Consider the following 11,247-nt stretch of genomic DNA (forward strand, 5'->3'; position numbering starts at 1 on the left):
ACCAATGAGTGGATTAAGGTATTTTTTTTTTATTTCCAATTAATGTATGAAAAGAGTAATAAATGGAAACAGGCAAAAGTTAAACCCAAAAGATCAGCTGGAGGCAGAGTCAGTTCTTGATTCCTCTCATGTTTCCACAGCAGGATTCTCTGTATTTGGAGCAGGACGGTTGTTTGGGGTCTTAGGATGATGCTTGAACTTCAGTTTCAATTCGTCTGCTGGTTCTGTTTCCCAGCTGGGAACTTTTGTCTTCTTAAGCTGTGACAAATGAACCCACCATTTGACTCCTTGCAACTTTGCAGCATAATTGTTAGTGAACAAGACTAGACATAGTCCCTTTCATCTTGGTTCTAATGAATCTTTTAATTGATGCCTTCTCCAATATACATAATTTCTAGGCTTAGGATTTCTGAACCTTGGATTCTCTGAATGTTTATCAGTGGAAAAAGCTTATTGTATTTAGTAAGCATGCTCCCTATTATGATATATCAACCCTTGATGATATTTAAGAAGATTACAAGCAATTAGGCTAGAGTCAGTGATACAGGCTCCATAAGGAAGGATCACTGGCTTCCCAGTCACAATCTCAAAAGGAATAAGTTTATGTGGTCCAAAAGGAGTGGAACAAAGATTTATTAAAACTATAGGTAGTACCTGAAGCCATGTCAGCCCTAAGGATGCAGCCAGCTTGCCCAACCTATTGTGTTTTTAGAATTCCATTTATTCATTCCATCAACCTTGATGATTGAGGATGGTAGGGATGATGTAGTCGCTGAAGGAATGGAAAAATTCGATATATGGCAGAGATTACTTGCTCTGTGAGATGAGAACCCTGATCACTACACAGCAGGGCTGGGCTTCCCCGAGTGGGAAGAATGTTTTCTATAAGTTTTTTTTTTTTTTTTTTTTAATCTACAAAGGTTGCAATGGTATTTCTGTAAGAGAAAGCTTGAACCTGATGAGAGTACCTGCATATCATTACTAAAACACATTTATATCCATGGGAAGGAGTCAGTTGTATGAAATCCATTTGCCATTCTAATATGGGACCAGTCGAAAAAGGGATATCTTCCTGGAGGTGGTTGATAAGTGTGTTCCGGATTTAATTCTGAAAAAACAGCTCAACTTCTAACAACCTGATCCATAGCGTTCCAAAAGTGACCCCAATAAAAGCCACACCTTGAATTTGTACATATTGCAATCAGTTGTCTGGATCCCATCTGCCAGGCCCTGGTTAAAGCTATCGGCTCAGCCTGTTGAGCAGCTGTCACTTCTGGTAAGGGACCACTCTCCAAAACCTCTGCGGAGGTGGCGATAGCATATCCTCCTTGATACATATTCAACTTTAGGCGTCGGGCTTTAAATAAGATCCATCTACAATAACATAAGGGACTATGGGAACTGAGGAACTACTGCTTGATTAATGGCTCTAAGTCTTGTACAAATCTCCATTTCTGATTGTTAGGCTTTCTGACAAGAAACACAGGAGTGTTCCAAGGACTAGTGTATGGAATAATGAGTCCTTTATCTAGAAATTCTTGAGTAACAGACTCTAATTCTATCTTAGTGTTTGATTTTAATGGGTACTGAGTTACCCTAGGCAAAGGCTTACAAGCATCTATCTGTACCTTAATGATTTCAATTGACAGCTCCTGTCCCACATCGGTGGAAGAGGTAGCCCACAGTCGGGAAGGAACTTGATCTAGAGTTTTCCCTCCCTCCCTGTTTTCTTCTTCTGTCCTTTCCTCTGTTACCATAAGCCCTTGAAGCAAGTACAGGTTTCTACAACCTCAGGTAGGGGTTCTTCTGAGTTCCCTTTGGGATTCGGGAAAGTCGATAGAATTTTTCCTCCTTCAGTATATTGTACATGATACCTCCATTTTGATAAAAAGTCCCCGACTAATAAATTAATGAAGGTAACTTGACTTGAAAGAAATGAATGGAAATCTTGAACTGGACCTAAAGAAATAGAGATAAGGTATGAGGTAAAACCTGTTCTTGATTTGAGACTCCCATGACCTTAGATGTTCGGATACTAAGGGGAAAAGGCTTCTGCAAACTTGTGGGATTTATTGCAGACAGGCTTGCCCCCACGTCCACCAAGAAAGTGCAAGGCTCCTCATTCACTTGAAGTGTTGCCTCACCTTGATGGGTGAGTGGTACCACTGACAAAGCCTCTAAGATCTCCCTGGGACCTAGTCATTGGGTCTTAGGTAGAAGCAGAGCTGATGGAAAAGCTCACATTTTGTTCTTTAACTTAAAAAAAAGGGCCCCTTAAAATGACCAGGGTTTTTTTTTTTTTAAAATAACTGCAGACTACTGTGCCATTTGGGCCATTTGAGTTGTGAATTCCCGATTTGGTCATTGGTTGAGGATCTTGACCAGCATGTTGTAATTGCTATAGTTGTAAAGCCATCAGCTTATCTTTTTTCTCTTTAGCTCTTCGCTCAGCTTCCTTAGCCTTTTTTCTCATGGTTTGAGCTAATTTATAGGCCACAGTAGTTAATTCAGAAGTATCAACACTCTCCCAATTAAGCTGATGTCTTTTTAACAAATCTGCTAATCCAGGATTCAACCCTCCTTTGAAGAGAAACTTAAAAGTGACCTTTGTTCTTTGGTCTTCTAATTTTAACCCTGAATGTTCTAAAAATAATTTAGCTAGTCTATCACAGTAATTATAAACATTTTAATCCTTTTCTTGGGTACAAGTCTGCACCTTTGTCCAATTAATCTTTGATGAGAACACAACAGGAAAGGTGTCAGTCAGACTTTTAACCAAGGCCTTAATTTCTGTTCTAATTTCTTTTCCCAATGCTCCAATGGGAATGGACACAGATTGTTCTGAATCTTTCCACTTAGCCTCTTCCATCTGCCTAAGGGCATCTCCTGGTCCCCAAAACATAGTTAATAAACTACACAGGTCTACCAAACCTGGTTCATAAGTTTCAGTTAATATTCTAAACTTATGTATAAATTTTTGCAGATATTCTCGGGGGTCAGGAAATTCTTTTACAATGGCAAGAAGTTCACCCTTGGACCAGTGAGAAAAGGTGATGTCTTATTTAATGCTGCTATAAAAGAAATACCCAAGTGGGAAGATTTTAGCAAATAGAAGTTTATGCTTTCACAGTTTAGGAGGCTAGAAGTCTGAAATCATGGTGCTAGCTCCAGGGGAAGGCTTTCTCTCTGTCTTCCTCTGGACAAGATTGATGACAAGGACAAGGAAGGTCCTTGTCATCAATCTTCCCCTGGGTCTAGGAGTTTCTCAGTCCTTCTCCAAAGGACATGTTCCACTCCTGGCTCTTGTTTCTTGGTGGTAAGAGGTCCCTCTTCTCTCTCCTTGCTTCTGTCTTTTACATCTCATAAAAGATTGGCTCAAAATATAATCCGATCCTGTAGATTGCATACTGCCTCTGATCCTGTCTCATTTACATCACAGAGGTTGGGATTTACGACACATAGGATAATTACATCAGATTGAAGTAGCGAAAATGCATTTTCTTTAGTGTTTTAGTATTAGAGAGAATATATTTTCTCATTCGTTTTAGTATAGCTGTATAAGCTGTGATTAATCTCTAGTCCTTGGAAAATGGTGCAGGTTCTGTTCAAAATATAGCTGAGCAGCCTGTTCCACTCTTAAACATAACAAACACCCTAATACCTTACAACACGTTTTCCTCTGTTCAGAATAGGTGACTGAGAGCTTGACATGACTAATGCCATAAGGATGCTCTAAGTAATCTCTAAACATTTTTTTTATTGCACCAGCTGCACCAGTCTCTTCCAAAGGGGTGTGGAGCTATCTCAGCTCCTGTGGCCTTGGTCTTTCTTCTTTTTTGTTCTCTTGAGAAATGGCCTTCAGCCTGCAAAACCGATAGGAAAGCTCTCTGGCATTTTTAATCTGCAACTTTCTTTCTTGCTCCCTATCTCAGCCACAGTGGACTTGGCAAAACAGTTCCACTAGCCCAGAGAGTTTTATGTGAGTTTTTCAGCCTGTTACAAACATACTGATTAGAGTCCGGATACCTGATATGCATATCTTTAGTTTAATAAAGAGTTTTTTGTAGTTGTTTTGTGACATATAAGACCATCTGTGGACTATGTGCTCAAAACATTAGATAACCCTGATCTCCCCCATATAAAACCCTCCCATCAACCCTTTAGGGTAGACAGAATTTGGGAGAAATTTAACCCCCTCCGTCTCTTGAACACTGGTATTCAGTAAAGCCCTCTTACTGCTTACCTCCTCCTATCTCAGTATTAGCTTTGTGACAGGCAGCTTGAACCCGCGATTTGCGGTAACAAGATTACAAAATGGAGGACAACCACACACTACTGGGAATCATGGCCTAGCCAAGTTGACACACATTTTAGGGGGACACAATTCAATCCGTAACAGGTGACTTCCGGGTGCCCACCTCCCACCCTAGGTTGTCTAGCCACTAATGGCATTGTAGTAATAGGGGCAGCAGAACTTGCGTCTAAAGATTCTGCATTGGAAAAAGATAATTTGAACAAAAGATTGTGATTTGAAGAAGATAAATCTGGAAAACAAGAAGCAACTACCTCACTCCTTCCTTTTGATTGATAAAGGGGACGTTGTCCCTTCTGTATTTCCTGAAATTGCTGAGCTTATTTAGAAATTTTCTCTTATATAGATAGAGGCAAATTTAGCATTATGTGGTCAGTGAGAAGTCTCAAAATACCAATTAAAAATATTTCCTATTGAGGCTGACTGTCTATGTTCATACCAATTTGTATTTTTACAAACTGTGTAATTCAAAGCTCCTCCACCGGGCCATGGCTCCACCTCTCAGTCCTTCGTAATTTCATGCCATTGTTCTAAGTACTGAATGGTAAAAAAAAAAAAAAAAAAAGTACTGAATGGTAAAACTGAACTTTTTTTTTTTATGGTAGCAGGGCCAAAATTATGAAGCATATAAGCTCGCAGGAGTCTGGGAGGGGGGCTTTCAGCTTGCTACCAGTATTTCCCGTGATCTCCACTTAAATTTTATCAGACTGCAGTTCTCAAAAAGGCCACTAGATAATGCCCTTAGCTTAACTCTGAGTTTAGAGACATGGACACCTTAAGGATTCTTTCGTCTGCAAGTCATCTGAGTAGCAAATGAATCAATTTCAACCAAAGGGGGGAAAAAAACCCACAAAGAAATCCGAACAAGAATTTTTCTTCTACTCTTTCTATTACTTTCGGTTATAAAAAACAAAGGCTCTTTTTCTGAGACCACTTAACCATGCCAGAACTTCCCAAATGGATGCGTGAAACGGTTCAACAGACCAGAAGCGTAGTGGCGTTGAAGCAGGCAGTCATGAAAGGGTTGTTTTTCAGAAAAGTCTACTCTTGCTACATTTTTGTTACAAATTTAACAGCACTTCACCTGATTTGCCCGATCTCCAGGATTCGTCTCCTCCCCTGGCAAGAGGCGCACTGACTGCTAATCTACCCACATATGACCTTCCAGGTTGGCAGTAGCAAGCCATCACCATTTTTCAGGGCTGTGCACCATATTTTAGAGCCGTGCGCAAAAAACTCATTCACTAAAATTATGCTGACTGCACACATGTCGCAAGGCTGAAGATCCTCCCCTCACTGTTCCGTTACTCCCTATAAAAAGAGTACATCTGCCCTGGTTCAGAATGCTGGCAGCCTTAGGTCACCTTGTGTCTGGCTGACTTCAATTTGCTAGTCTGCTTGACAAGAACCTATTAGTTGACAGCTTCAGCGTCTTTTGCCGTCCAGGTCTCTTTGGGGTTTTGTAGAAGAAGCTGGTTCCGAAATCCTGCCAGCTACACCATTACTGCTCTAGAATAAAATAGAGGACAAGTTATTTGCATGAAAAAGGAAAAATCCTTTTTTCAGAGACAAACACCACAAATCACTTGAGTGGGGGACACAGCTGACTGACTCAAGATCAAACTGAGTCTGCCAATTATATAATTTATACCGTTTTACCAGGAGAAAGATAGCAGTAAAATCACTATTGGATACAATTTTGCTTCATCCTGATGAGAACGGGATTTATCAATGCATAGGTTATTTTATAAACAAACCTCTCTGGATTGGTGGCCTTTTAACCAATGATATCTATGTTCTTAAGGGCTGTATTTCTCTTTTCTCTCAACCCCATGCTAATCACAAAATGTTTTGCCAAAAATTTCTGCTGTTTTGCTTAAAACTACTGGTGTTTTGCCTCAAAGAATCAATCTTTGACTTAAAAAGACCTTTCATCCTTAGCCAGCTCAATCCAACAACCAAACCAGTTTGATCAGCTCTTCTGGTATGTCTGATTCCTGAACAATTTGCAAATTTCTTATTATAATCCTAAATCACAAGTTGACACACAACCTTAACCATCACGGCCAGCATTATTCTGGCCCCACACCTTGTCATTTGTTACTGCCATACATAAGTTGTTAATGCACAAAATAGCTGGAAAGTAGATTTTTTGCTATTGTCATAATTGCAAAATGTCAGATAACAAGATAGTTGATAAGGGAGTAGTAGGTGTATTGCATTTTCCACGAATTCTGTGAGCCATTCTAGCAAATTATCAAACCTGAGGAAATAGTGGGGGCCAGCAGTTCAGAAGTGAAGGGGGGCCTTGGGGATTTCTGAGCTTATGGCTGGCATCCTGAGAGGGTGGTGTGAAATCCCCCAGTTTGTAGCCAGCAGGTCAGACGTGCAGGGACCCAGAGACCCCTAAGCTTACAGTTGTCATCTGAAGTCTTGGGCAGACTTGGAGTCTGAAAGACTGTGTCCTTTAATTTATGAGATCAGAGCTAGCTGTGGTGGTTAAGATTAGAGGAAAAAATGTAAGGGCAGGGGGAGAGGTTACATTCAAGAGGAAGAAGAGGCAGGGGGTGGTGACATTCCTCAATAAGATGGTCCCTACGTCATTAAACGTTAAGTCAAGGAAATGGTAAACCTTAAGCCAAGGAAATGGTAAACCTTAAGCCAAGGAAATGGTACCAAGGTCCCTAACTTGCTAATTAAATGTTAAGCCGAAGAAGTAATCTCGATAGGGGTCCCTGACTTAGCTGTTAAACATTAACAGGGAGAAATAAGAGACAAGAAGGGTATAAAACCCTAAGAAAATGACTATCAGGGCTCTCTGGCTCTCTCTATATCTGAGTAGCCTGCTTGACGCTCCCTAGTCAAGTGTGCTTTCGCTACTAACCCTCTGCTAGCTAATAAACCTCTGCTCACTTGGCACTATTTGTCTCAGTGTTTGAATTCTTTCCTACACAGAAGACAAGACCAGAGCTATTCTCTGGTAACAGAAGTACTGCGTGAGCAATTGGTGTCAGAATTAGAACAGAAGTGGAATAGATTTGAGTTGGAATTGAATTTCTTCATTCAGCTGGTGTGAAAAGTAGATTTTATTGGCTCGTGAAATAAATTTTTTCTTATTAAAAATACTTTACTTTTATTTCAAGAGACTTTTCTTATCCACGAACCTAAAAATTCCTGACCCAAAATTAATACTGCCTCAGCACTGGGTTACAGCTTCAATGGGAAACCCTGGTGGTGTAGTGGTTAAGTGCTATGGCTGCTAACCAAAAGGTCGGCAGTTCGAATCCACCAGGCGCTCCTTGGAAACTCTATGGGGCGGTTCTACTCTGTCCTATAGGGTTGCTATGAGTCGGAATAGACTTGATGGCACCGGGTTTGGTTTTTTGGTTTTATAGCTTTAATGGCCTTCCCTCCTCCCCCGCCCCCCCCCCGAAGTTGTTAATTGACTCTTTTTCCTGTTGGAGAGCAGTCAATAGTAAAACCATTACCTCAAGATTTAAGGAAAAAGACTCTAGGCTTACTTAATTTAAATTTCAAAAGGTACCATGGCCGCAGGTGGGTGGAGGGCCAAATTTTTAGCTGCCAGGCCTGAGACCACCCCCTAATCTGATATCAGTTGATCTCAGTAAAAGGGAGAGAGCAGGGTTCAATCAAACATGTTAAGATTAGCCAATGGTTGATCTTCTATTCTCTTTACCCCCTTCTCTTTTAAGCCTCATTGTAACTAGCTCACTTCCAGCCATTTGCTTTTTTTTTTTTTAATCAGAATGGTCTCCCTATAGGCATATAAAATAACTGCTCAGAAGAAATCTCATGTTTCAATTTCCTTGAGTTTTGACTATTTTTAACAGATCGTTACAACGACTCAGAACATTACCTTCTTATCCCTACCCAATTATCCTTCTTATCCCTACCCAATCACTGCTACAGAATTTCTGGGTGAAAGCAAATATATGTTTACCATGTTTAACTTTAAAATGAAAACGAAACCATTGCCATTAAGGTGACTGTGACTCATAGCGACCCTATAGGACAGAGTAGAACTGCCCCACAGGGCTTACTAGGAGCGGCTGGTGGATTCAAGCTGCCGACCTTTTTGTTAGCAGCTGAGCTATTAACCACTGCGCCACCAGGGCTTGTTTAACTTTAGTCGCCAAATAATTTTCTAATGTGCTTACACCAATTTATACTCCCCACCAGTAGTGTATGACAGTCTAGTAGCACACCAACACTTGGTGTCAGTTTTTTTTTTTTTTAATCCACTCTGGTGAATGTGTAATGGTATTTCATTGTGATTTTAATTTGCATTTCCCGGATGCCTATGATGGTGGACATCTTTTCATATATTTATTCATTATTTGCATATGTATTTCCAGAGAATAACAGATTTTATGAAGTGTTTAAGACAACTATTAAAAATAATTGAAACCCAAGGAAATTAAAAAAGGATTTATTTTGAGCAGTTAATCTATAAGCATGCAGGGAGATCATTTTGTTTCTAAAAACAAGTGGCTCAAAGTGGCCTAGTTACAATTGCTTTTAAAAAAACTTTTGAATTAGCTCAAAACAGTAACACAATATTTGATTGCTCTATGATTTAGTAGGAACCCTGGTGATGAAGTGGTTAAGAGCTCAGCTGCTAACCAGAACACTGGCAGTTCAAATCCACTGGCAGCTCCTTGGAAACCCTACGGGGCAGTTCTACTCTGTCCTATAGGGTCACTATGAGTCAGAATCGGCAATGGCAATGGGTTTGGCTTTCTGATTTTATGATTTAGTAGGAGCCCTGATGTCACAGTGGTTAAGAGCTATGGTGAACTACTGGCTGCTAACCAAAATGTCGGCAGTTCGAATCCCCCAACTGCAACTTGGAAACCCTGTGGGGCAGTTCTACTCTGTCCGATAGGGTCATTATGAGTCGAAATCAACTCAACGGCAACAGGTTTGGTTTTGGTTTGATGATTTAATAAACAATTTGCAAATCAGGGGCGCATGAGTCTCTGTGCATGAAGAAAAAGAAGAAAAAACACTCCCAAGGACTGGAGATTTCACAGAAGCTTAAATAATTTTTTACTTAATGAATACAACTTTCCATGGTGACAAGGTACTTAATGGTTACTAAATTAGCAATAAAAAAAAAAGTAATTCCTGAAAACTGGCCTTTCCTTATTTGCAGCTATGTTGTAAAAAAATTTTTTTTGTTATTGTTGTTGTTAGGTGCCATCGAGTTGGTTCCAACTCATAGCGACCCTACGTACAACAGAATGAAACACGGTCTGGTTCTGCACCATCCTCACAATTGTTGCTATGTTTGAGCCCATTGTTGCAGCCACTGTGTCAATCCATCTCGTTGAGGGTCTTCCTCTTTTTCACTTACCCTCTACTTTACCTAGGTTGATGTCCTTCTACAGGGACTGGTCCCTCCTGATAATATGTGCAAAGTATAGGAGACCAAGCCTTGCCATCCTTGCTTCTAAGGAGCATTCTGGCTGTACTTCTTCCAAAACACATTTGTTCATTTTTCTGGCAGCCCATGGTATATTCAGTATTCTTTACCTTGTAGCTACGAGACCTCTTGAAACAAAAATCAAGGAAACACACGGTCTTTTTCATTACATTACCAGGTAATGGGTTTGATATTGACTACCCTTTGCCCAAACTCTAAGTGAGAGGGTCTGGTGACAGATCACAGCTGCTCTCTGCTGGTGCCTGGGGAATGCTACTATCCTAGTAGATTCGGTCACCCCCATCTCCTCACCATGGGGACCTCAGCACTAAAGCAGCAACAGCAGCCCGCGATGGCCACAGACATTAAATAATCTCATTTCTCATCAGGAAATTTTGAGTACCATTCAGAAATTTATCAGTGAGGACCAACTGCCACATCTGCTTCTCTATGGTCCTCCTGGGACAGGGAAGACATCCACCAACCTAGCTTGTGCTAAACAGCTCTACAAAGATAAAGAATTCTGTTCCATAGTCTTGGAGCTGAATACTTCAGACGATCGAGGAATAGACATCACTAGGAGACCAATCCCGAGCTTTGCTAGCACAAGGACAATATTTAAGAAAGGCTTTAAACTAGTGATATTGGATGAAGATGATGCCATGACTCAAGACACCCAGAATGCCCTGAGGAGATTGATTGAGAAATTTACTGAAAATACCAGATTTTGCCTCATCTGTAACTATCTGTTGGAGATCATTCCTGCCTTGTGGTCACTGTGTATGAGGTTCCAATTTGGTCCACTGACTCCTGAACTGATGGTCCCATATTTGGAACATGTCATGGAAGAAGAGAAAGCTGATATAAGTGAAGATGAGATGAAAGCACTTGTAACTCTTTCCAGTGGAGATATGAGAAAGGCTCTGAACATTTTACAGAGCACCAATACTGCCTTTCGGAAGGCGACAGGGAGGACTGTCTACACCTGCACGGGGCGCCTGCTCAGGTCAGACATCACCAACATCCTAGACTGGATATTGAATCAAAACTTCACCACAGCCCATAGAAATATTCTGGAGTTGTAAATGCTGAAAGGGTTGGCATTGCACTTGTTGGTGCACAGAGTCGACTTTCCATCTTCAGTTAGAATACATTTGTTGCCCAAAATGGCAGACATTGAGTACAGATTTTCTCTTGGCATCATTGAGAAGATTCATCTGAGTTCCCTCATTGCCGCTTTTATAGTCAGCAGAGACCTGATCATTGCACAGGCCTAGATGGCAGGGCTTGTTAGCTACAATTCTTAGTACCCAGCAGTGACCAGAGACCAGAGGACTCAGAGGACAACCTGTTGCCCTGGGCTGGAGTGATAAAGCCACAGTCACCCAAAGTGTTGGAAAACTCCATTCCAGGCCTGGGTGAGCAGGCATCAAGAAGTACTGCATTTGTGGCAGTTTGGAGGAGGAATTTACAAAACAGTTTTAGTGTA

The 11,247-nt window shown here is 40.9% G+C and overlaps 1 protein-coding gene across 1 annotated transcript; it reads left to right on the forward strand.

The window, feature by feature from the left end:
- The first annotated feature begins 2,014 nt into the window (after positions 1-2,014).
- On the forward strand, positions 2,015-11,035 carry LOC100657008 (replication factor C subunit 5-like). The gene is given in 3 exon segments (XM_064279735.1): positions 2,015-2,107; positions 2,984-3,040; positions 10,121-11,035. Coding segments are annotated over 3 exon segments (1,065 nt in total).
- Positions 11,036-11,247: the final 212 nt, after the last annotated feature.

This window comes from Loxodonta africana, chromosome 2 (genome assembly GCF_030014295.1).
Source record: "Loxodonta africana isolate mLoxAfr1 chromosome 2, mLoxAfr1.hap2, whole genome shotgun sequence".
Taxonomy (NCBI): Eukaryota; Metazoa; Chordata; class Mammalia; order Proboscidea; family Elephantidae; genus Loxodonta; species Loxodonta africana.